At 35.1% G+C, this 27,475-nt stretch overlaps 2 protein-coding genes and 1 pseudogene across 2 annotated transcripts; 1 reads left to right on the top strand and 2 right to left on the bottom strand.

The window, feature by feature from the left end:
• Nucleotides 1-561: 561 nt before the first annotated feature.
• LOC125842764 (uncharacterized) lies at nt 562-1,068 on the top strand. The gene has a single exon (XM_049522079.1). The coding sequence runs from the start codon at nt 562-564 to the stop codon at nt 1,066-1,068; it is 507 nt and encodes a 168-aa protein (XP_049378036.1).
• An 8,604-nt stretch (nt 1,069-9,672) lies between these two features.
• LOC125843351 (uncharacterized) lies at nt 9,673-11,076 on the bottom strand. The gene is made up of 4 exons (XM_049522592.1): nt 10,796-11,076; nt 10,618-10,722; nt 10,399-10,532; nt 9,673-10,017 (listed from the first exon to the last, which is right to left on the bottom strand). The coding sequence occupies exons 1-4, from the start codon at nt 10,916-10,918 to the stop codon at nt 9,999-10,001; spliced, it is 381 nt and encodes a 126-aa protein (XP_049378549.1). The 5' UTR covers nt 10,919-11,076; the 3' UTR covers nt 9,673-9,998.
• Nucleotides 11,077-11,730: 654 nt separating this feature from the next.
• LOC125842762 (uncharacterized) lies at nt 11,731-16,711 on the bottom strand (annotated as a pseudogene).
• Nucleotides 16,712-27,475: the final 10,764 nt, after the last annotated feature.

Genomic DNA, 27,475 nt, shown 5'->3' with positions numbered 1-27,475 from the left:
GGCAAGGGTCCAAATGTTAAAGAGATTCAAAGGGTTATGTTTAATTCTTTTTGTTGTAGTCCAAGCTATTGGAAATGTTGGAAGGGAGGTGTGGTTGCCAAGGAAATGGTCTGAGGGACAGCAGAGAACGGATATTCATGCTTACCGACTTTTTTGTACATGTTCGAGACACTTAATGTTGGTTCTAGCTATGTATCATGGTAAACAAGGATAGTCATAGGTTCATGTATTATTTCTTATGTGCTTGAATTAAGGGATTTGCCCACATGAGAAAGGTAATTGCAGTTGATGGTATCATTTACATGGTAAATACGAGGGCATGTTGTTAAGCATTGTTGCACAAGATACGAAAAATCATGTTTATCCAATTACTTATTGTGTCGTGGACAAAGAGAATGATGCATCTTGGACATTCTTCTTTGAGAAATTGAAGGAGATTGTGGTCGATAAACCAAATTTGTGCTTTATCTCCGATAGACACAAGAGCATCACCAACAAAATTGTGAATGTTTACAATCATGCTCACCACAGATATTGTATGAGGCACCTCGGTGAAAATCTATGTGTAAATCATCATTGTGGAATTACCTTTATCTTTACTACAATGCGGCAAAGGTTTATTCATTGAAGGAGTTTGGCAATCATTTTGTAGAATTCAAGAACAAATGTCCCGCGGTAGCCGTTGTCCTTGAGTATGATATTGGTTTTGAGAAGTGGAGCAGGGAACATTTTCCTAGCAATAGATATGATGTGATGACCACAAATATCGCCGAGTCACTCAATGCTATGTTGATAGACGAAAGGGAGTATCCCATGGCATCAATATTTAATTCGATTGCTAAGAGATTTGGAGAATTGTTCAAGGAGAGGCATGCATATATCCTTAAATCAATGGGTAATCAAATGGTACCTTCTGCCAAAAAAATCACAAGAAAAAAATTGATCGAGGGTGACTCCTTATATGTGGAGAACGTAACTGGGGACGGAAATCAAATTTACCTTGTTCGGTGCACGTGCTATTGCCTAAGTGGACCTACTGGAAAAGTCATGTTCTTGAAGGGAATATGACTTGATCAAGATTCCTTGTACTCACGCGATGGTCGTTTTGCGATCGAAGCATGACAATGAGTATGGTATGAGCATTTATGAGTACTCTTCTCCTTTGTATAAAGTTGAATCGTACCTCCTTGCATACTTAGATTCTATTAATGTTGTCCCTCTCGAGTTGAAATGGTGTGTGCCAGAAGAATTTCTTAATGTGAAAATTATTCCACCTCTTGTCGATACCAAGCTTGGAAGAAAACAAAGAAAACATGTCAAAGGTGTCGGTGAGAATTTCAAAAGCAAGAGAATGAACAAATGTTCAATTTGCAAGAGAACCGGACACAAGAGAACCACATGTGTGAACAACAACAAATCTTAATTAAGCTTGGTTGAATTTGTTGATTGAATTTGTTTTTGTAATCATTTTTTGTAATCAAGCTACTATTTTTTTTTTCCTGCCAGCATTTTGGACAGTTTATTGTCATCTATTATCGTAATTACTCATGATCTAATATAGATCAATTAAAAGATGACATACATTTTGTACATTGTCTATTAAGCTATGTATTATTAATACATGAAAATTATTAATATATGAAAACTCATGGTATTCGTAATGCAATGATTTAATGTATGAATTAGAAAATGATTAAAGAAGGAAGTGCTCTAAAAAATTGTGACTATTTTTAATGCACCAAATCAAACGATGCTTAATAAATAATCTAACTATAACTAATCCAACTATAACTAATACAAGAATTAATTGCATATACACTCTACCAAACGAACCATTAAAGAATTGTCAGAAATACAGATGTTACCATTGAAAAAAGTAGCAATTTGAACTTTTTTTACAGTTGTAAAGTTTGTGTAATGACTGGAAAAATGATTGGTAGAACTAGAGCTAACTTAACGTTTGGGTTAGTGTGACTTTAGGTTGATGTGTAGGCTGTGTTAGAACCTAAATAGAGCAAGGTGGAAGCCTAGGGTGCAAGCAAGGTCCTAGACTAGCAAGATAGGGTGAAAGAAGCCTTGTTCCTTGAGGGGCTATTTGGCGATGGGGCTGTTTGATCACCCAAGGGGTTGGGCGAGTCTCCCTTGGGCTCTTGGGCTCTTGGGCTCGCCTAGTGGCTGCCCCATTTGGACACGATGCTGGACCAAAGGGCGAGCTAGCTTCAAGATCGCCAACCAGCTTGGCGTGTCGCCCATTTCCCCCTAGTCCGCCAAGTGGACTACCCAAATTAGTGAGCTCACTGGAAATTTGGGAGAGCCAAGGGTGCATTTAGCGAGTCGCCTAGTGCACTTGGCGAGCCTAAGTGTCCAAAGGGTGAGCTTAGGCGGGAAAGGGGCAGATTTTTAAGTTGTAACTTTAAGGGTCCTTAGTTCTTTTCCTAAGTTGAGTCCACCATATGCTATTCCTTTCATAACAACTATAAAACCTTTTTAGACCTAAATCCTTTCATTTAACTCACTCCAAATAGAATCAAAAGAAAACCCACCTCCTCTCAAATATTTCTCTCAGCAGAAATCCTCCATTAGAGAAGAAGAAAAAGAAGGAAACCATTGAAGCTAGGGTTTGGTGATTCCAAGGTGGTTATTCCTCAAATTGCTTGGGGATTCTTAGTAAAGGTATGGCGGTCTTGATCCTTGTCTAAATTTCCATTCAAGGAGCCAATTCAAACATGATTTCAAATCATAAAAAAATCTATGGTTTTACTCAATCTCATGGGTTCTTCCATCAAATGTTTTCAAATGGTTTCTAAATGATAAGTTATGATTGTATTAGTATTTAATTGATGATTTATGATGAAAATACTCTATGAACCCATGATTTCTCTCAATTCCTAAATTGTGCCTTTATGAAGTGGGTTTGTTGACCATGAATGAATATTGATGGAATATGCCTAAATTGATTTAGATTGTTGAATTGTATCATTATACATGCCTTAATTGTAGTAAATTGTTGGTGTGTTGGTGACTTTTGATCATGGCCTTGAAAGGGCAAGTTATGACCTAATTACTTGTTGAAGTAAAATTGTGCTTGACCTGTTAATCCACTTGAAAGCTGGAGGTGTTTACTTACTATGCATAATGTGATGTAAAGATGTGTGTGATTACTATGAATGTATTGTGATCATGTTTAGAAGGCAATTATATGAATGATAATGATTATGTGAAAGGTTTTTCTCACACACACACATTTGAATGAAGAATGAATGAAGTTCAATGATAATATTAATGATGAAGTACTTATTGAAAGGCTATTCTCAATTGTACTCTAATGAATGATAAGGACTTGTTGTGAAAACGCTTTCTCATAATAAGAGGATTTTTAGGTGAAAGGCTATTCTCATATTTGACTCTATGAGCTTTCCAATGAATGAATGAATGTTGCTTTTGGGATGGATGCTCATCCGGGAGTTGAGGCGAAGTGTCTAGTAACAATCCCTTATCCCAAAATGAACTAATGTAATGAATGTAATGTACTCCGTAGGGAATAATGCTAAGCACCGAGAGGATATGGTTAAGATGGGTGCTCATCTGTGAGTTGAAGCGGGGTACTTAGTAGCAATCTCTTGAGATGGATGCTCATCCCTGAGTTGAGGTGGGGTACCTAGTAGCAATCTCCCTATCCCATAACTATGTGCCCACATAGGTCTAGCTAGTGGATGCACTTAAGATAAAGAACAATGGTCCTACATTAGTAAAGTATATTTGGGTTTATATCTATGTTAAAGCATTATCGATACTTCACCTACTAGAATAGGACACTTATATATAAACCAAAACTAGTTGAGAGCCTATGAGAATAATTCTTGAGTTGATTTAATTATTATTCCGTACTTAAGAATAATTTCTCTGAATTATAATATTTCATACGTTTGAAAGCCTATGAGAGTTCAGCCCTATATAAGGAGAAAATAAAAAGGTGGCATGACGCCAAAATCCTTCAACGAGAGTTCCGAGTTGGTGATTTTGTTTTGCTCTACAATTCTTGTTTGAGACTTTTCCCGGGTAAACTCAAATCGAAGTGCTTTGGCACATTCAAAGTAACTCGAGTCTTCTCGAATCGGATAATTGAAGTGGAAGGTAAAGATGGACCACCTTTCAAAGTAAATGGGCAACGTCTGAAGCTCTATTTTGGAGAATGTCATGAAATATCAGCAATTGAAGTGGTGTATTTGGAAGATGCTTGAGAGCATGTCCATGTCGTGCCACTACGTTAAATAAGGCGCTTCTTGGGAGGCAACCCAAGCTTTATTTGTTTTTAAATAATGTGTATTGAATGTGCAGGGACTGTTGATTGTGCAATAGTACGACCATTTCGGCGATCCGCCGAGTGGTTCGGCGGTCACAATTTGTTCTCCTTTTACGCCTGACTGGAGGACTATCATTGGGGAAAATTTGGCGAAGCTACCAGCCTATTTGGTAGTTCGCCGAATGGGTTCGGCGAGTCCGATCTTACTCGCCTTTTGGTCCTATCTGAAGGGCCAGTGTTCTGGAATTTTTTGCGAGCCACATTCATTTCGGCAGTCTTCAGCAATCTTTGTCGATTGGCCACATAGTGAAGAGTTCTTCTGACGCTACTCCTTTCATTCAGTGCTCTTTCCTTTATAAATTTGGTTTTTATTTTTCATTTTTGCATTGAGGACAGTGTTAGATGTATTTGGTGGGGTAGGGGTTTGATACCACCTATTGATGTTTGTGAATGTGGTTGTTCTCTTACAATTTCGAGTGTCGGTTGTGATCAATACTGATGACTTGAATAGTGCTCTCAATTGAACGATATGTGTGTATGACTCCAATGAGGCAAATTGAGTTGCATAAGTCATATGTGAACTCCTAGCATCTCATTGTGACTAGACGGTTGTTGAGTTGACCTCTTGTGATAATCGTTGCACGCTAGCTAAAAGTTGTATAGACTTGTTTGATGATTTTGTTGAATGCCATGTGTGGTAAGAATTTCTTGAAATATATGCTTGGTAATACCTAGAACTTGCTCTGTTAGTCCAATTGATTAATGTAGGCAAACGATTGAGATCTAACAATTGATTAATGTAAGCAAACGATTGAGATAATCTTAGTTACAATTTGTGAAGAGTGAACCAAAATTGATGTTATACCACTTTGTGACCACCTTGTGAGAGTGTGACTTAGCTTGGCACCATTTGAGCCTATCCTTTTCTTTGGATGAAACTTAAACAACTTTGACCTCTATGTCCCATCACCTATAACCTTCTTGAAGTATTGGTTCATTTGAATAGCAAACTTAGGCCAAAAAGCTAAGTTGGGGTTTGGTGAAAAAGGAGGAAAATCAATAAGTTTGAGAAATTCGTCCTTGAAGGATTGATGAGTTCACAAATTGGACTCATTTAGGGCTTTATTTTAATAGAAATAGTGTCCTTGAATGCTTGTTTTATCTCAATATCTGATTAAAATGCTAAAGTTTCAGGTATTTAATGTTTTAGTGGAAGCATGGGCACTTAGGCGTAAAACGGAGCAAATAGGGCTGAAAAGAATAAGAAATGAAATCCTGCGGATCGCCGAGTTCAACTTGGTGAGTCGCCGAAACGACATGAACCGCCCTTCGTTCCAGTACGCGAAGCCTTGAATTTGAAGGAAGTGGATCAAAAGGCGAGGAAAGGAGCAGTCGGCTAGTTGCCGATTAGTTCCGCGAAGCAGCACCATACCGCCCAATGATCCAGAATGTGAGGATGCTAAAGGCAAGACACTGAAGGCGATGAGCTAACCAAAAGGCAGATCGCCGAGTTCATCGGCGATCTCGACTAATGTCACCGAACAATCCTCCGCAGCACAATCTGTGAAAACTATAAATATTAGTTAGAATTGTAGTCTTAAGTGTGGAACATTTTTAGAGTAAAAAATAATTATTAGTCTATAGTATTTTTCTGTATTTTTCTCTCAAGCTTGGAGAGGGTTTTGTGGAGACTCGAAGAAAGGAGTTCTTCTTCCCCAAGTTGGAAGTGGGTCTTCTCTATTCACTTTCCTTTGCTTAATTCAAGGTTTACTTTCTTATATCCTTGATTTGATTATCATGTTAGGTATAATTTCTTATTTCTTGATGTGTGGCTAAAAACTCCCATTCTTGGGGTGTGATTTAGCAAATATGGGTTGATATTCTTGTTAGGTCTTGCTTGTTGATAGGTTAGATGTATGTTAATGGTGATTTCACCTAGTGGTTGTGGTTTAATCTAAAGGGTTTGTAGTTGCAAATACAAAGACACCCATGTGTTTTCGGCTTGCCCGAGAGGGAGGTCGCGAAACCAAAACCACTAGACTGATAGCCTAAGGAGTGGGTTGACATGAGGTTCAGCTCGAGAGGGTGAGCCCTAGTCCCATATCCTAACATTCAACTCGAGAGAGTGAGTGAGGTAAGGCATAGGCTGGTTTTCATGCGGCAAATGGGTGTTCAAGAGGAATGCATTTGAAACTGGGTAAGTTGCCCGAGAGGGAACTTATTTCCATTTAAAGCTTAGCCTAGTCACTATTATCTTGCAAATTTCCTATTGAAAGCATATACCCAGCAATTTATCTCAACTTGTATTACGGTCACATCTCAAGAACCTTTCCCCATACTTGATTTTCTTGTTAATTTTGTTGTTTTAGTACTTGTTACAAAACCCCCTTTAATATTTGACACTTTTGTGTCACCTCTTTTTAATATACTATGTCTTTTATCTCAAATGTCTTTAACTACGACTAACTTGAATGAAATTCTAATTGTTTATTAATTCTCAAAACCGCTCCATTGGGACACAACCCCAACCCTCGGTTGGGTTATTATATTATTGACGATCGTAGACACCTATATCGTAGGATAGTATCGTTGGTCACGATAAGCATCAAGGATCATGTTGAAAAAGATGGAATCCCTCTATGTAAAAAATAGAGAAATGTGAAAGTAGAAAAAGATTGACAAAGAAAAAAGTTATTGAAATAAAGCTTGTGAAATGGACAAAAGAAATGGGTATCCAATGAGTCATTCTTAAATGAATATAGGGTGGATTCTGAAAATCATATAGTATGAAAGAGAAGGAGAAAAACTGAAATGCAGGACATGTTTCATGAAAATAATGTTTATTGGAAAATAAGGGCAAGTCCATGGGTAGAGTCATGCATGTGTTTATCTTTGGGAGTGTGAGGGTTGCGCTTGATTCCAAAATTTTGGAAATTTGATGAGTTTTGTGTGAGCATGGAATCATTCTTGGTGTTAAGGCATTTGAATGCTTTTGTTGAACTTGAACTTTCATTTAAAGCAAGCATTGTGAGCTTGAGTTCTATTTAATAATAGTTAGTCACTATTTGAAACTTAGAGTGCACAATAGAACATTGCATGAGTAGTTTGAATCTCTTGTGTGCATTCACGTTGAGTCTTGAGTAGCACTGTTTGTAGACATCCTTGTTGAACTGATTGATCTTGTGTTTTACTTGAGGACAAGCAAAAGTTTTAAGTTGGATGTGATGATGAATCTAGGATTTTGACTCATTTAGGGCTTGTTATTCATAATATTAGTGTCCTCGATGCCTATTTTGTGCTCTAAATTGATGCTTATGTGTTGATTCGTAGCTAGGAAGACAAAAGAGCAAGGCACGGACATTACCGGGCAAAAGAAAGTAGAAAATTTGAACCAGTTGAAGAAAAGCAAGGTTGAGGATGGCCAAGGCCACTCGGCGATTCGCCTAAAGTTACAACATACCAGCCCTTGGACAAGGGCAACTCGGTGGTGGAACGTGTCCTTCGGTGACACGCTAATTTGATCGGCGAATGAGTCTCATTATGCCTAAATTTAAAAATCAATTATTGAAAATGCAAGCAGAAACGGTGATGAGAAAAGACAAGTGCTGCATCGCCAATCAGGTCGGCGAGCCCGACCTCAATCGCCTAAAATCACAGTACAAAAAGGGTGATGACTCAAGATAAAAAGGGATGGAGTGGAGCATTTGGCGCATCGCCGAGAAGAAAAATATTGAAAAAGAATGTTGCAATGAAACTTGTGCATGGATAAAAGAAAAGAGGTGTTCAATGAGTCATATAAGAATCTCTGTGCTTGAAAGAACTTAGGGTGGATTGTGAAAATAAAAAAAGAGTGAAAGAAAAGGAGAAGAAGTGAAATGCAAGCCATGATTCATGAAAGTAGAATTCACTAAGCCAAAATGATCATACCTTTACCCTCGGCCCCGTTACAAGCCTTGAAAGACCTTAGTGATCTTGATTGAGTTGAATGTGGTGTTGGTTGGGCAAGCCTATGGGCAGAATAATGCATGTGTTTATCTTTAAGAGTGATAGAGTAGATTTTGATTCCTTTATTCTTAAATTTTGATGAGCTTTGTGTGGGCATGGAATCATTCTTGATGTGAGGGCATTTAAATACTTTTGTTGAACTTGAATTTGCATTTCAAGCAAGCATTGTGAGTTGGACTTTTATTTGATGATGACTAGTCATAGCTTGAAACTTGTAGTGCACAATTGAATATTGTTTGGGTAGATTAAACCTCATGTGCATTCATGTTGAGTCTCAAGTAACACTATTTGTAGATATCTATGTTGAACTGATTGATCTTGTTTACTTGAGGGCAAGCAAAAGTTTAAGTTGGGGGTGTTGATGAGTCGGGGATTTCGATCATTTAGTGCTTAATATTCAAAGGTATAGTGTCCTCAATGCCTATTTCACGCTCATAACTGATGTTAAAATGTTAATTTGCAACAATGAAGGCAAAAGAGCAAGGCAAGGGCACTACAAGGCAAAAAGGAGCGAAAAGATGAAAAGTTGACACTCGCCAAAGCCACCCAGCGAGTCGCCGAGTGGATCTTCAGCTAGCCTAAAGTTCCAGAAAGTAAGCCCATGGACAAGACCAACTTGGCGATAGGAAAAGCATTTCAGCATGTCGGCGAAAGTGTTCGACGAAGCTAATGTAACTCACCAAATTTTACAGACAGAAGTGGTGCTAGGCCATGTTAAGGAAGCGAGAAGAGGAGCACTCAGCGCCTCGCCGATTAGGTCGGCGAGCCCAAATTACTTTTCCGAATGTTACAGAGCAACTGGTGAAAAGACAAGCCAAGAAGGCGATAAAAGGGGGCACAATTAATAGTTTGTGTTTTAATTGATTAATTGTAGTTGCAAATGCAATTCTAATTGAGTGCTCTAAGCTTGCTTGAGAAAGGAGTACTGGGTTGAAATTATTGGTTGATGATTGTAATGATTGTGTTCTTGCGGATTTAGCTTTCACTACAAGAAAAAAGGCATTTCCCAACAATTTTTCGTGTTGCTATATATCAGATGTTGTTGCAAAAAGTACTTTGGCAACAATATAAAAGTTGTTGCATGTTGTTGCAATAAACGCTGATGCGAAAAGGTTCAACAACAAAATATATTGATGCCAAAAACTAACTTATTGCAACCAAAATAATTGTTGCCCTACATTAATATAGTTGTGGCTTATAAAAAATTTCGCAACAAAATTTGATGTTGCCACAAATTAACTTTTTTACCAACAATATCAGTTGTTGTAAAAAATTGACAAAAAGTTAGTTAATAATCTGTTAGAAGGCTTTTAGCAACAATAATTTTTATTGCAATACATATTTATTATACAACTTTAGCAACAATTTGTAAGTAGTTGCTACTTACATAATACACATTTTCTTTTTAGAAATTTTGTACAAATATTTTCTACACTTTTAGCAACAATTTGTGAATAACTGCTATATACACAATACACTTTTCTTATAGAATTTTTTCACAAATATTTAGATTACGAATTATATAAATTTGCAAAGGTCAATATAAGATTGATAGTCCAAAAAACTAAATACTTCTGCATGTTTGTACTTGTAAGAAAAAAGAATAAGCAAGTCATTAATTATATTCTAATCCTACTAGTAACTTTTGAATATTCCGATCTTCCAATTGTACATGTATTGAAGCAACGATTCAATTATGCATGTCCATCCTGCAAATAAAAGTTATATATAATTATAATTTGACAAAGTATGTTATCAAAATACACAAATATAAATCTAAAAGACAGATATTCATATGAATGCACTCACTTATACACCCAAACACACTTTAATCTCCTGATAAATCTCCTTATTTCATTTGCATTTAAGAAAAAAAAGTAATAATATAGGTGGATTCGAGTTGTTTGGGACTCCTATAACAACTAAATAGTTTATGCTGGGAGTACTTTTCAAGATGCCACAGTACTACTATTAAATATAGAGGTAATTGAATTACTACTAGACTCTATCTTGCTCAATACTATAATATTACTCCACTTTATATCAAATATATGATCCATGCGGAACAAGAGATATTTAGGAAACGTAACTCACTTGATTTCTTCTTTTCCAGCTCTACAATTTTTGCCTCAACTGATGATTTTTCACTCAAAAGCTTCTTCTTTGTTTCTTTTGCAGGCAACATAGAACGAGCTTTCAGTTCTTCATGGATCTTTTCAAAAACCTGCAAGTGAACTCACATGAGTTTGTGTTTTGTGGATACTAATCTGGACAAAATATGAAGGCCAAATAATAATTTATAGCTTTACCTGATTATTTTCGTCAACCAACTCTTTTGCAATAGTTTTCTTTGAACCTTGAGAACTCAACTTTGGAAGTTGCATTTCTAAGCTTCGCTTCTCTGATAGGGCAACCTATAAGAAATGGAGTAATAAAATGAATGATTGTCCCCTTAATAAATCAAATTTAATAACATTTAAAAAATACCTTAAGCTCTACATCTTTTTCATTGCACAACGAACTGAATCTATCACAATCATAAATAGCCATTTCTAAGCTTTGCTTCTCAAAAGTCAAGATATCTTTCAAGTTATCCAATTCTTTTTGCATATGTGATTCTTGGTTTTGCTTTCCCTGTAAATCTTCCTGCAACTGCTTATCAATACAAAGATTATAAGCTTGAAATAAATATATATCTAAAATAAATTTATTACATATTGTGTTTTTCTGTCGTAATTAAAATGATAGATGGATATGCATAAAGATACAACACACAAGGAGATGAAAAATCTATTCCAATAATAATATAGCAAGTCAATGTTAACATAAAAGAACAATCTCTATTTTCATCTAGTTACCAGCAACATATCCTTGTAAACAAAAACAAAATTTCAGCAACATATACTATTTTCATCTAATTACCAAATGTGATGCTCGAACAAACTAACAACATATGTTTTGTGATCAATGAGAAATACTCGACAATAGCACTAGTTCAACATGTAGTAATAATAATAGTAATTAGAGTTTGCTTATCAAGAGAGGTAGGAGGACTAAACATCCTAGATGTTGCCTATTGGAACAAGAGAGCTATATGCAAGGTTCTATGGAATTTGTGCTGTAAAAAAGATAAGTTATGGGTCAAGTGGGTCCACTGCTATTACTTAAAGGGAAATTCTATCTGAACAACCTGAGAGTATAGACCATCTATTTTTCCAATGTACATATATGTTGCTACCATATGGTCCAAGTTGTTACAATGGTTGGGAATAGATAGACAAGTAGAGTTGTTGATGCCATCTATAAAATGACCTTGGCTGCCAGTGTCTACTATGTTTGGATTGAAAGGAATAATAGTGTGTTCAAGGCTATGAAAACTGAGCCCCGTAAGGTAATCCGGAGGATAATCCAAGAGGTCGTGTTCAGAGGATCACATCAAGCACGCCTAACAGCAGCCAATGCAAGTCTAAATTTTTACCCTTGAGAATATTAACAATAGATATGAGACATTTACTTAACCATTTGTCATTCATTAGACTTGCAGAACTTGTCTCCTTTGAACTCGTTGAAGCTGTAATGATATTGAAAAGTGAAGCAGGAAGGCCATTCTGTTAAATATGGTATAAATTAATAACTTAGTATGTCGATAAAAAAAGAATAGAAAGAGGAAGAGGTGAAGATGTATAGTGAGAGTGAAAAAAAATTAAGTAGTAATGTAGCATCTACTAATTTAGCAATGTATACTATAAATAAATACCTTTGGATTCTGCAAATGAGATACTAGCGCCATCATGCTCTCCTTTAACAATTTTTGGTCATGCACTAAATGAACTTCCATTACTTCTCGATTTTTTTTCTCATTTTCAAGTTGATTCTTAACTTCCATTAGCTTGCTTTCTACGCTCTCTCGTTTACGACATTCTTCTTCTGCTTCTTTTTGTTGTGCTTGAAGTTGTTCTTGAATTTCATTTCTAGATATTCTACTTGCTAACTTAATTCCAGATCCTTGACCAAGAATGTACTTTGATTTTTCTCCCATTATTTGCACAAATGCAGCATTAATAATAGGATCCACATCGGTAACCTCTTCAATTTCTTAATTTTTTTCAGCAACAACATCTTTCACTTTATCCTACAAAAAAGGTTATACTAGCTTTAACTCTCCATATTTATTTGAATAAACTCATTCTGTGAATAAAGTTTTAAAAAAGTACATTCACTTCAGCAGAAGCATTAGTAACCCATTGCCCATTTGGCTTCATGTGAGTTATTTCCCAAAGTTTTTGAAAATTCGGCTCTTTTCCAGTGGTTGTGTCCCAACAAATGAAATTATGTTATTTTTGAAATTGTAACTATAATCGATCAAAAGAAAGAAATATATCTCACCGCTTCATAAGACACTGCTTGAAAAGTTTTTCTGCCGCAAATATGATTCACTTCTTGTTTTGCCTTGTTATTTTTGTTTCTTTCACTCATTTTCTGCATTGATTTTGAGTTTAGAAATTTATTTTGATCTAAGTATATAAGAAGTCAAAAAAGAAAAAAAACAATATAAAAGGTTAAATTTTTCACTTTTAACTACCTTAAAATCATCAGAGCTAAAGTAGTCTACCAAGAATTTCCATTCAACTTCATTAACATCTGTTGGTATGTTTTGTAGACTCTCCTCTTTTGTAGCAAATTTCTTGAAATGATCATGATGTCTACTCCGACGATATCAATATAAATTTTTTGATGTTTGAAGAATCGTATCCCGATTGAGTTGTATGTCCGGAAGCTGAAAGGTGTCCTGCAATCAAAATAGTATAAAATGTGTCTTAGTTAGTTCCCAACCCGGCCAACTGTAGTTCTCAATAGTTCAACATCTTCTATATCAAATTTCTCGCTCAAATCTTTTCTTAAATAAGTTAACATAGTGCATTTGAAGGACTCTTTTCCACAGTTGTTGCTAGTTTTACATTTTCCTTCGGTCAATTTTCTTAGTAAACACGCTCGGAATGAAATTTCATTAGCGCGGTTAGCTCTGGCACGTCGAGTTTCATCTCAAATGACCTTTGATTCGGTTCCCAAGGCAGCTAGGATGATTTTGTGGCATTTAGCATTTTGTATGGTAATTCATTATAACCATTGACTTTGGGTTTTTGTTGGTGCAACACTGAATGCAGGAGGTCACAATCTAAGACCTTCACGAACACGAGGCCTTGGCTGCATTCATAGAGGGTCACCTCCTTTTCCTTTCATATTCATGGGCTTCATTAAAGAGGAAAAAAATAAAGGTTTATTTAGATGCAAGGAAGGTCCATTGTAATTTTATCTTCATCAACAAAGAAAGAAATGTTATGTAAAGTAACCATATAGAAAATGCTAACTGAGGCAACACACCTTAACTCATAGAAGTTAATGACTATTTTGTTTCATTTTTACTTGTAGAATGAGAAATCATTAACTGGTCACCAGTAGCACTTCAGAGATGCAGAAAAGTACTATAAAATATTGTTAACAAGGTTGTCTCATGGACATGGGTGTTTGAAATGAGTTGGTGTTGTTCTTTTGGCTATGGTCGTGGGAGGTGCTATCGTGTCACAGATTAGAAGGGTTGAGATTGGAACAAGTTTCCAATATTTCATAATGCCCCACAAATTTTCTAAGTAATCTGCAACAGATGAACTGGACATGGAGTGTTCTTTTTTAACAGTTACTGGTCTCAACAACAACTGAAAATATTAGTTCACAAAACTTAGAAGTAACTTTGAAGAAACAGGTAGCTACTGAACCAGAATATGGAGATATAGTTGAACATACTTTGTTGATATCTAACTTAGTATTACAGATTCTTTTCATGCTATCATGATTCCTGAGTTCATTTACAGTTGATCAACTAATAAATTATTTTTGTTCAAGACAGTCTGTGTTGGAAAAATTTAAGATTTTCAACAGCATGTTCTCTAGACATAGTTGAAGAATAACTAATAAAGAAGCTAAAGAATTTCATTTGATGAGATTCGAAGATAAACACGAGAGAAAAATATTCCATAGGTACAAAATCAGTGAGGAATACATTAAACAAATGATCAAATGCTAGAAGGAAAACTACATTAAACAACAGTTGATGCATATTACAATGAATATTGAGGTCAAGTAGCCAAACTTTCTTCGATGAGATAATGCCCTATTGAGATATTCTTTAAATGAACCAAAACGTTAGATTGGGAGAATGGTCAAAGGAAAAGATTCAGCCAACAAGAGTGTGAAGAAGATGTTATACGAGATTGAATTCAATTGAGTGGCATTTCATTGAGCAAATGTAATAGAGGATTGGATTTCATAGTATGATGGTTAACTGGCTATAAGAACTGTCAGCAATACATTTCATATCAATGGTGCCTAATAAAAAACTATTAAAGTTAAGAGAGGTCTCAAACAGGGCTCCAGGCAAACCTAATCTCAAACAGGGCTCTAGGCAAGAGGAGATGACTCAACAACAAGTTTGAGTTATTTTCAGTAGCTTTAGGACTCCAGGCAAACTTAACAAAAAGTCAGGCTTATTTTGGAGGAGTAAGTAGTCATATTCAACAGAGGATATTGGGAATACTAGGGTATGAATTTGGAGAGTTGCCTTTTAGGTATCTTGTAGTCCCTCTCTCTGCCAGAAGATTAACAATTCTACAATGCAAACCATTGGTCAACAAAGTCACAGCTAAAGTAAGCACATCGATGGTAAGACCCTATCATAAGCAGGGATAATCCAACTTATCAAAGTTGGATTGCCTGGTGTACATGCTTATTGAGAAAACAACTAGAAACTGATCAAGATACTACAAAGAAAGAAAAAATACATTGAAGGAAAAGATAGTTGAACTTCTTCAACGAGATAAAAGAGACAGAGAACTACATTACCAGAAATACCATTACTGAACATTTACCATTTCAACAACAACAAAAAGGTACAGAAAGCCAGAAACACTACTGTAGGCCATTTACTATTTCAACAAAAGAAAACGACAGAGAGCTACGATAATAAGAAACACAACTAATGATTTAGGCATTGGCTATCCATCAACAACTAGCTTCAACTCTAAATTTCAAGTTAAATGAATAACACAACTCTTGTTAATGGTTATCAGTTAGAAAATGATCAAATGCTAGAAAAAAAAACTACATTGAAGGATCAGTTTTTGTACATTAGAATGCATAAGAAGGCCAAGTACTGACCGTTTACCAATTCAACAAACAAAGAAGTCAGGGAGCTATGACGATAATCAGAAAAACAACTATAATGCAAAAGAAAGCCAAATAGCTGAACTTCTTCGACAAGATAAAAGAGACAGAGAACTAGATAGTCAGAGATATCATTACTAACCATTTACTATTTCAACCAAAAAATGACAAAGAGAAAAGTACATTACTAGCATATAAGCAATAATCCTATTATTTGCTAGATCAGGAACTCCCTTCCAATTCTTGACATCATGTCTAGCATTATGGAGAACTTTCACTGAGAGCTCGGTAATAAAATCTTTAGCTCTAGGACCTACTGCAATTGTTCGATCTGGTGGGATTATCACCTTCAACTTTCCATTGTCATTTTCCTTACGTTTCTTTTGGGTTGACAGCTATGTTGTCTTTCCTCTTCCCTTTCTCTTTTTTTCTTTAACAATACATAGAGTTATTAAAATATGTGTAAACAAAACATATATGATCTAGAGATTTTGAAGAGATACAATTTAACAAATGGATAAACTTACCAGGAGGTAGGATTGCGCTTACATCCGCAGCTTCACTATCATTAGAAATATGCATATTTTTCATCATGATTGCCTGCAACCACAACAACAACAAACCGAGTAATATCCTACTGCATGATTAGCTGCAACATACTATAATATTATATAAATAAATACTAGTCAAAATTACAAATCATAAAAGTAAAAGATAGCAATTAACAAACAAAAGCAATGCCAAAATGATAAAGTAATAAAATAGTGTTCAAAAATTGAGAGAAACAAATAAAGCTTCTAAGCAAAAAGATAAAGAAATATGGGAAAAGTAGAAAATAGAAATTAACTATTTCGGTAAGTGAAAAACAAAACTTCTATGGACAAACTAATTCAAACAAATTTTATCTTGATGACAAGTTGAAAATCAAAACCAATCATCATCCTCAACTTCATCATATTTACTAGTATCTTCATCTATTGCAGAATCACTGAATTCATCTACATTTTCATGATCAGGCTCATCTATAACTACTAAGTCGGCTTCTTCCTCGTTATTGAGAGAAGGTGCTTCAACACTCACTCCATTAATATCTTCTCTTTCTATTCTGATGTTATCATTCTCCAACTGTACTTCTTGATTTGTTTCTCCTCTTTCAACTAAGTCAACCAGTTGATATTGTTCCATTTCATCTTTTTGTTCGAGAAGATCATACAAATTTCGTGGTCTTACCCTTATCACTAAATGCCATTTTTCACTTTGACCATGTTTCACATATACACTGAATGAGCATGTGAGCCTAGAATGAATGCATCACTTGTGTAATGAAGTCCTGTTATATCTACACAGACAAATCCATATTCATCTTTTTTGTAACCTCTACTTTGACTACGACCTTGAGGAGGAAGTTCAAACCAAGCACATTGAAATAGCATAACTGATTTATTGTTCATATATTGGATCTCTAAAATTCTTCTTATCCTTCCAAAATAATCAACATTTCTTGTATATTCATCACTCTTCACAACCACACCACTATTTTGAGTTTCCAAACCTAGCTCAGATTCCATTGTTCAAAATCGAGAACCATTCAAGATATATCCGCTATAACAAAAAACTTGAGGATCTGGAGGTCTTGCCAAAATTATTAATTCTTCAGTAATTCGGTTATCACCATTTTCCTTTAATTGTATCACCTGTAGTATTTTAATTTCAAAATCACAAATAATATTAATGTTATTTTAAAAAATAAATTTACAAATCATCAAATGAAAGATTTTACCTTTTTTCCAAACCATAAAGGAAATTCCTCCTTATGTCTCTTTGCTACATTTCTATTATTCTCCTTTGTTAAAAATTCTAAATGTTCCCTATAGATTGTGGAGATTTGAAAAAAAAATAAAAAAAATAGAACACAATTGTTAAGTGTTTGTAAGAAATTGATGTAAAAAAAATAGAACATATCTTACTCAATCCAAGGTCTGACTTGCTCACAATTTTGGAGAATGTGAAAATGAGCCTGATTGATTTCTAGAGTATTCAAATTTGTCCAGGAACCCCCTGCTAGTGGTTTACCATGACAATTAAATATAGATAAGCTATTGTGATCAATGTTAGAAGAATTAGAATTCCTATCTGGACGATTTTGCTTCGTTTCCATATCACTCAAATATCTAGAGAACAATGTAATGCACTCTCCTGCAATATGACCCTCAGCAATTGATCTTTCTACACGATAGTTATTGCGTACATAACCTTTCAAGGTTCGCAGAAATATATGAATAAAAATATTAATATTTTAATAAATTTAAATTAAAAGAATAGATTTAAAAAGTAAGAAACCAACCTTTCAATGTAATACATCCATCGAAATATGACAGGACCACCCAACTTCGCCTCATTTGCCAAATGAACCATAACATCAAAGAACGTCGGCATGAACACACATTCTAATTTACATAATGTCACTCGTATGCTTTTATCTAGCTGATCTAGCTTCTCCATAGATAACTCTTTAGAACACAAATCATTAAAGAATAATGACAATTCAATTAATGGGTCATGTGCATCTTTTGGTAAAATTTCTTTAATGATAAGTGGTACAATATGCTGAACAAGAACATGATGATCATGACTTTTAAGCCCAAAAATTTTAGCTTCCTTGATATAACGACTAATGTTAGAAGCGTAAGCATCAGGAAACTTAACTTCTTTGATGAGCTGACAAAATTAAATCCTTTCCGCCTTAGACATTGTATAACTTGCTGGAGAAAGTATGTATTTATCCCCACTTTTTATGGGATGGAGGGACTTTTTGATCCTCATTTCTTGTAAGTCCAATCGAGATTTCAGGGTGTCCTTTGTTTTTCCTTCAATATCCAACAACCTACCTAACACACTTTCACTATTATTCTTCTCAATGTGCATCACATCCAAATTATGTCTCAACAATAAAGTCTTCCAATATGGAAGTTCAAAGAATATACTTTTCTTTTTCCAATTATTATATCTTTCAGTATGTCATTTTCTTTTTCTTGTGTTGTCAACGCTGGACCTTTGTGAAGAGGTATTAAGTTGCACAAGCACGTCTTCACCACTCAAAGCATGTGGTGCAATTCTTTCTTCCTTTGTGTTATCGAAAAAACTTGTATTTCGACGATAAGGATGATTTATCTCCAAGAACCTACGATGACCCATATAGCATTGCTTTCGACCATGTTTCAAGTAAGCAGAGCAAGTATACACATAACAAACTGGACAAGCTAATTTACCTTTAGTGCTCCAACCAGATAAAATACCATAAGCAGAAAAATCATTGATTGTCCACAACAAAGAAGCATGTAATTGAAAATTTTGTTTCATAAAAGCATCATAAGTCTCAATTCCATCCCTCCATAAGATTTTCAAATCATCAATCAAAGGTTGGAGATACACGTCAATATCCATACCAGGACCTTTCGATCCAGAAATAAGTAAAGACAACAAAAGATTAGACTGCTTCATGCATAGCCATGGGGGGAGATTATATGGAATCAAGATAACTGGCCATATGCTATATGAATTACTCATTGAACCAAAAGGATTAAATCCATCCGAAGCAAGTCCAAGTCTTACACTACGAGGATCTGAAGCAAAATTTAGATATTTTTCATCAAAACTTTTCCATGCCAAAGAGTCAGCAGGATGTCGTAACACTCCATCATCAACTCGTACATTCTTATGCCACCTCATTTCTTTTGCGGTTCCTTTTGTCATAAACAATCGTTGTAATCTAGGTATAATAGGAAAGTATCTAAGAATCTTTCTAGAAATTCCTTTCTTTTTGTTATTCAAATTACCTGAAGTAACCTCACTATTGGCATCTTTTCCTTTTCTCATTGTCCATCTTTTTTCACCGCATTTAGGACATTGTTCAAGATCTGCATATTCCTTTCTATATAAGATACAATTATTAACGCATGCATCTATCTTCACATAATCTAAACCCACATCTTTAATTATCTTTTGAGCTTCATAAATAGAATTTGGGAACACATTTTCTTTAGGTAAAGCATCACAAAGTAATTTCAACAAAGAGTCAAATGAAGTATTACTCCATCCATGCATACACTTCATTTGAAAAAGACGCACTATAAAAGAGAGTTTGGAGAACTTTTCACAACTTGGATACAATCGAGTTTCTGCATCCTTCATTAACTTATAGAATCTCTTAGCTTCTGCATTAGGCTCTTCGTGTGGTGATTCAGTTGTCTCATCAAAGTCATAACTATTATTGGGAACACCATGATATATATCATGCAGTATTTCAAAAATAGGAGCATCATATTGTTTCTAAATTTGAATCTTCACTAATATTTATTTCATCATCTGAAGATAGATCAAGCTCACCATGATGAATCCATTTTTTATAAGTTTGATTCATTCCCAACCTACATAAATCTGTTCTCACTTCATCTCGCATTTTCCAAAGAACATTATTGCATTTTATGCACGGACATTAAATTCTTACACCAACCTCAAGATTAGAAAATGCAAAATTCAAAAATTTCTCCACACCATTTAAATATTGTGGTAACGCTCTATTTCCAATAAGTATCCAACTTTTACCCATTATATACTTACCTACAATAATTTTAAATCAATAAATATAAAGTTATATGATTTTTTAATAAAAAAATAAAGAAAGAAAGTGTTAGAGAAAAACTTCATATTATGAAAGGTCAACATAAAAACTAGAAAGTGCTTTTAAGACCAGTAATTCTATTTTTTATATATCTATATCTATGAACATCTTCAAAAATCATTCATATATCTACAACCTCTCATACAAAAGAGTATAAAATAGATAAGATTAGAATAGCTAAACAATTTAAATTCAAATCTACATGTGATATTTCAATACCAATATAAGCAACTTAAAACAAAGATGTCTTATAAATGAGTGGTGCAACTATGAATTTATAGGAGTTGGAAATACTCCTATAAAGTTGGCTTAAAAAAGATGGCTTATAAATGAGTGGTGCAACTAGTACTAGGACATATCACGTGTATCTTTACCATATAGCAGAAAATAACCTATAAGAAAGTGTGCTAAAGATAGCTATACAGGCAAGTTATATGGCATATCTTAAGTGAGAATATAATAAATTCATAGGTACCAATGGCAACAAGTTGGTCAACCAAATCTTCAGACAAGCATACACATGACCAAACTGTATTACATCAACATCACTTCAAAATGTAAGGAAGAACTAAAATAAAAGAGTAAATTGTGATCACACCTGTTTACCACTGGAAACAGGTTGCAGTATTGCTCCAGCAGCTACAACTTTAGCTTTAGTTGTGGCAATAGATGGAAGATGAGACCTTACAAAACAATAAACCATGCTAAGAATATTCGTATAATTAATCTAAATTCTTAGATTATTCAACCAAAAAAATGCTATCACCTATGAGAAGAAAAGAAAATTCAGTCTTGAGAGACCATACCTTAAAACAAATGAGGTGTTAGAAGAAAAGGTGCAATATAGTACAAGGAACAAGCTTTCAAATGCTATGTAGCAGCACAATGTATCATAAACATAATCGTTGACTCTGAACCATCAATGGGTTTGGAAACTCGACAATGAAGATCACGATGTCAAACTATACCAATAGATACCAAAGATAATTATCTCTTTTTTAAAATGTTGAATAGACTAGTTTTTGATCAAAAACTAAATTTTGTAAAAGTTTAAAAAGCAACAGCAGACACTAACCTAAACAAATCTTGCACTTAAAATAAAAAATAAGACACACATTAATCAATCAACAGCCACATGCATTCCCACTAGATAAAAACAACCCAAATTAATATTCGCACCAACTTTCGGCCTTGCAGTTCCTCTCAACACCCCACACCCAGTTGTTTGGGGGCAGTTTCCAATTTCACAAAGCCCAATTATCGGCAAAACTAGAGATGTCAATGTCAGAATGTCTTGGTCATTAGTAAACATTTTTGCCTAAATTTTCCTTACTGTAACCGCAAAAAATAGAGCAGAAAACCCCAATATGAAGCTACCAACAAGGCCAACAATTGCTGCAATTTTGATTTGTTTGGTTGTGTAGCACCTAACTCATTGCCCACTCTTGTTGATACACTGAAACTAAGAGATGGAAGAAACATATAATTCAATGATGTTGTTTGAATTAAAATTCCCATTAATGCAGTTGTAGCTCTCAGATTTATCAAAAGTCGGTAGAGCAAAATCATGATTTCGTACCACCACCATTCCAGGCAAACCTAAATACAACTAGGAATCCCATCCCACTAATATCTCCAAAGAGACTAGATCAAAAGCAATTGAACTTTAACAATGCAAATCAAATTTTACAAAATAACCTAGGAGACTAAATCATAAGAAAATCATATGCAAGAATTCACCAAACTTTGTGAAAAGAAACTAAATCATAAAGAAAACTACCAGATAGACTTCAAGAACGTCTTCTTTAGTAAAACAAGAACGAGAAACCTAGTTTCAGTTTTCCTCAAAACTGAAGAGGCGCAAGTTTTGGCAAAGGAAAATAAAATTTTTGTAACTTCTACAAAACAAATTGGCGGAAACAAAAAAAACCATGATTGGATTGGCGGAAAACTAAAAGTAATCTATTTTTTGCCACAATGTTTTAAGTTATTGTCAAATTAAATATATTAGCAACAATAATAAAAAATATTGTTGCCATATATTTTTTAAGATAGCAACAAATAATTAAATTGTTGCCATTATTAAAGTTGGGCGACAATATCATTATTGTTGCAAAAACGTTGTTTCAATATTTTAATATTTGAAACTTATTATATTAATTATTATTAACACTACAATATTACAACAATACTAACATATTTGACAACAACAAAAATATTGTGGTTAAAAATTAAAAAATATACCAACAATTAAAAGCCAACAATAATATAGTTGTTGCTATTTCCATAATTTTTTATAGTGTTTAAAAAGTGGTTTAAATGCAATCCTGCAAATCTAGCTTGAAAACGTAGATTGATTAAGGTATTAGGCTGCTAAGTTGTTTGTTGCTTGTCGAGGTTCGATAGAACTCGCTTGATTCATGATAGTTGATTGAGAAATGACTATTGCACCTAAAGCCTAACCTACTCACTGAGGTTCAACGACTTTTAGTCAATAATAATCACCTATTTAGCGAAATTGGCATTGAGTTTATCACACTCCTAACAAACCCTCTCTACTTGTTTATTTCCGGTTATTTGTAGCTGTTAATTGTTTACCCAAATCCCCCCATTTCACATTAATTGTCAAAACCTTCTCATTTACTTTATTTGTTGCAAAATTGTCTACATCTACAAACAATTAGAACACCATTTTACTTCATAATCAAATTCTTTACTGTATCACTCCGTGTGGGATCGACCTCAACTCTTAGTTGGGTTTATACTTGTTAGTGACTACCTACACTTAAAATCGGATGAACTGTAGTTGAGCTTTATCAACCACAAGAGTTTGCAATATGTGTTTAATCAGAAGGATCCAAATCTTTGCCAAAGGAGGTGGTTTGAGTTATTGAAGAATTATGACATGTTCTCTATCACCCTGTAAAGGCGAACGTAGTGGTGAATGCTTTTAGTCAACTAGCTATGGGTAGTGTTTCTCACATCGAAGCTGATAAAAAAGAGTTGGTTCGAGATGTTCATAGGTTGGCCCAGTTGGGTGTTCAATTAGTAGACTCTACTAAAGGTAGGGATATGGTTCACAGTGGTTCAGAATCATCTTTTGTGGCAGAGGTGAAAGCCAAACAAGGTCTTGATCCGACCTAGGTTGAATTAAAAGAAGCAGCCCTTAAAAAGTATGTTAAGGCTTTCTCCAAAGGGGGAGATGGAGTACTTAGATATCAAGGTCGTTTGTGTGTTCCCAATATAAATGACTTGAGAGATAAGAGTTTAGCAGAAGCCCATAGTTCTCAATATTCCATACACCTAGGAGCCACCAAGATGTACTGTGATTTGCGAGAGATCTATTGGTGGAATGGGATAAGAAGGATATTGCAGAATTTGTGGCTAAGTGTCCCAATTGTCAACAAGTGAAAGTAGAGCATCAGAAACAAGGAGGTTTTGTAACAACCCGAGAGCACCTCCTAGTCGTTACTGGCGTATTCGACCTCGAAGAGGTCTTATACAAGCCCTTAGCATTCTTCATAACATGTATCATGGAATAAAATCACGAAAAATTTAAAACTTTTACTTTGGAAGTTCAACTTCATTTCATATATGAAAAATAGAATCTAACTTCGTCACAATGCACCATGTAGACATAGAAGTATCGAAAATGGGACTTAGCCCTTACATCAATAATAAGTCTTGAAAATAGGAAGTACAACCATGTCTTTCAACATAAGCAAAGAACTAAACATAGAAGCTAGATCATAGGGTCTTGTCCTCGGACTTGAGGACTCACTAACTTGGGGAAGCAACTCCGAGTGTCTTGAGAAGTAAGCTTGAATCCTCAACAGCCCGAACCTAAATGTTTGGGGAAAAGGGAGAAAATATAGGTTAGTACAACACACGTACTAAGTATGGCTACTATGCATAAAAACTATTGAAACATGCATAAAAAGACATTTAGTCAAAATATGATTTTTACCAAGTAAATCCAATATACACAAAGTAAGCATCATAGTCCAACCCAAAATAATATCATCTCAACATGTAGACAACCCAAGCAATACTAGTGCAATGCAAAGAATAGAACCCCATAACCCTTTACAAAGCCAAGTATCACATTCAGCAACCTACGTCATGCATACATTCATAAGATCATATTTCAAAATAACTTACCATATTCATAATGAACATACATAACATAGCTTCAACATACATAAGTCGTAATCATCATAATCATAAGAGAACACTACTATAACCATCTCTTAGATCCCACAAGTGCAATGTGCAAGAGAAGTCCCATACCCTCTCTTACACTATGTAGAAACCCTTAAGAAAGCCCTAGTAAGAGGTCACACCTTTCATACCTTCATTTACTTTTACATTAGGGAAATATTGCAATAACAGACATAGACCATGAGAGCTACATGGAATCTGGTGTTCTACTCCCATACCGAAAAGAGAGGGTTATTACTTGCCTAAAGTGTAACCATTCGTACATAGCTATCCAGGTGGATCCACTAAGCTAGAGTCCTATGTGGGCACATAGTAAGGGGTCAAGGAGATTGCTTCTAGAAACCCTTAACTTACTAAACGTGAGGGTTTCCATCTCATGAGATAACATATATCGTGGGTAATTCGGACTTGCTAAACGTGAGGAAACCCATGTGGGCAGCCGAACTTACTAAACATGAGACCCCCATCTCATTTACATGCCCTTTCGGTGCTAAGCATCTAATTCCCTTTTGTAATCAACTTTAGTCATCACATAAGTTCACATTAGCCTTTACTAGACTCTTATGCCATCTTACCATAATAGCTCATATGTGTTCATAAGTGAGTAACAATCCTTTAACTTTAGAAACAATTAGCAAGTGAGTAAACCTTTCACTTTACATTACATTATAATCATGAGAACTACCTTTCAATCATATAGCAATCATACCATAACATACATACATACTTCATAACTAATTCAAGTGTAGAGGATTAAGGATGAGGAAACTAGGTCATTAACACCACAACAACACATTAGGTATAGCATCATTACAATCTAAGTAATTCACCTTTCATACTTGATTTCAAAGAAGAACCAACCTTCATACCTTCTTACCCTTTGTGGTACATCCATACATCAATTACCCACAATTCATAACCAATACATAATACAAGGTAATTCTTGAAGTAATAACATAATCAACACCAATATAAGCAATTGACATATTCCCTTCATAGCCTTCAAGGCTTCATTCAAAGAGTCAACCCTAATTTCATAGAAATTATACATAACCTAGGGTAGAATCATCATACAAACATGAATTACATAACATCACATTCAATTCATAGCCTTCAATCATTATCCAACACAAACTAAGGTTAGAATTAGGAAAAGAAGGAGAAACATGGGTCTCATGGGGAATTCTTCAAGAAACTACCAATACAACATAAATTCATTCATAATTGTTCATATAACATCGATAAAGTCAGTTTATAACATCAATTTCACTTTAGAAAGAAGAACCACATTTTTTGGATTGAAACTTAGAAATTGGAGATTTTGAAATTCATCTTGAAGGGGCCTCTTGGGGAAAGGAATCCCAAGAGTGATAAGCAACCATACCTTATTAATGAATTAACCACGAAAATCCAAGTTGAAACCTTGGAGAGTTGGTCTTCTTCTTGAAGCTCCAATCTTCTTCAATGGAGTTCTTGAGAAAAGACAGAGAGTACAGAGAAGGAGGAACTTTAGGTTTAGATCTTTGGGGTTTTGTGTTTGAGTGATAAAAGTGAGGTAAATTGACTTAAAAAATTATTATATACACGTCCCCTAAAGTACCCGAAATACCCCTCACTTAGTTGGACTCTTTAATGAAGTAAAAATCGATTTCTAATTTCTGCATTTTCGTCACGGAGTTGTTCCCTGAAGATATTTGGAATTAAATTTCGAGACAGCAGAGTCCGTGACACGACCGCCTCGCGAACTAAACTTTTTCTCCTTGGGGGAGCTAGTCCGCGACGCGCACTTCTTCCCCCTAAGTGCAATTTGCAAGCTGCCTTGGTAGCTTGCTTGGCCAAGGTTGGGGTCCTCCTCGGGGTCCCTTAGGGTGGCCCTGGGGAGTCGTATTCGAACATTTTGTCCCTATAAACATATATTTACCTAATTTTAACTTTTTTACCAGATTATACCATTATAGGACACTCCCAAACCTGCCCAAAACCTAAGTACACACTAGAACACATTCTTCTCTAGTTTCTGGACGTCGTGGTCGTTTCTTGACGTTTAGACTTTTATTCTTCCAAACCAAGTCAATTACATTACTTTAGGTTTAGAAACATCATTTTAACTATTTTTAAGTAATTATTCAGAAGGTGAGGCTCTAACTTAAGTCATAGAATTTTCGGGGTGTTACAATATCCCCTTAGGAACATTCGTCCCCGAATGTCACTTGGACTTCTTTCTAGGGAGATAATGACTCAAACTAGCAGCACAACAACCAGTCACATCAACAACATCATATCATCATATCATATAGGAATTTAATCCACAACATCACTATGCTCAAAACTCTTTACTTCACATAAGTATAGGAGGAACTACCTTCTCCATATTCAATAAACATCAACATATATATTAAGCAATCAACAAGACATTTCTTTAACAACACAACATCAAGTATGCTCACTACAACTATCATGAAGACAATATCACACAACATCTATGGGTGCAATTTCAACCATGAGAAACATAATTCATGAAAACTCAAAATACAACTTAAGCATGAATTTTCACAAAAATATGCACATACAAGGAAATCATGTCATAATCATCAACACACATGATTTTCAATTTATACCTAATTAAGAGAGACTACTAACCTCAACTATGGCTAGGAGTAGGAGGAAAAAGATGAGGGTAGTGGGACTTCATGTCGGACTCGGCCTACCATGTTGCACCCTCAACTAGGTGGTTTATCCAAAAGACTTTCACGGAGGCCACCTCTTTATTCCTCAACTTCTTAACTTGTCGATCTAAGATTTCGATCGGAACCTCTTCATAATAAAGGTTCTCATTCACCCCAAAACCTTCTAGAGGGAGAACGGACACCGGGTCACCTATACACTTCTTTAACATAGAAATATGGAACACCAGGTGAACCGGGGCCAATTCGATGGGTAATTTCAACTCATAAGCGACCTCTCCGACACGTTTCAAGATCTCATAAGGCCCAACATACTGGGGGCTAAGCTTCCCCTTCTTACCAAACCTGATCACCCCTTTCATG

This window comes from Solanum stenotomum, chromosome 10 (assembly GCF_019186545.1).
Source record: "Solanum stenotomum isolate F172 chromosome 10, ASM1918654v1, whole genome shotgun sequence".
In the NCBI taxonomy this organism is placed as follows: Eukaryota; Viridiplantae; Streptophyta; class Magnoliopsida; order Solanales; family Solanaceae; genus Solanum; species Solanum stenotomum.
The sequence above is the reverse complement of the archived record's forward strand: the minus strand, read 5'-3'. Positions and strand labels throughout refer to the sequence as shown.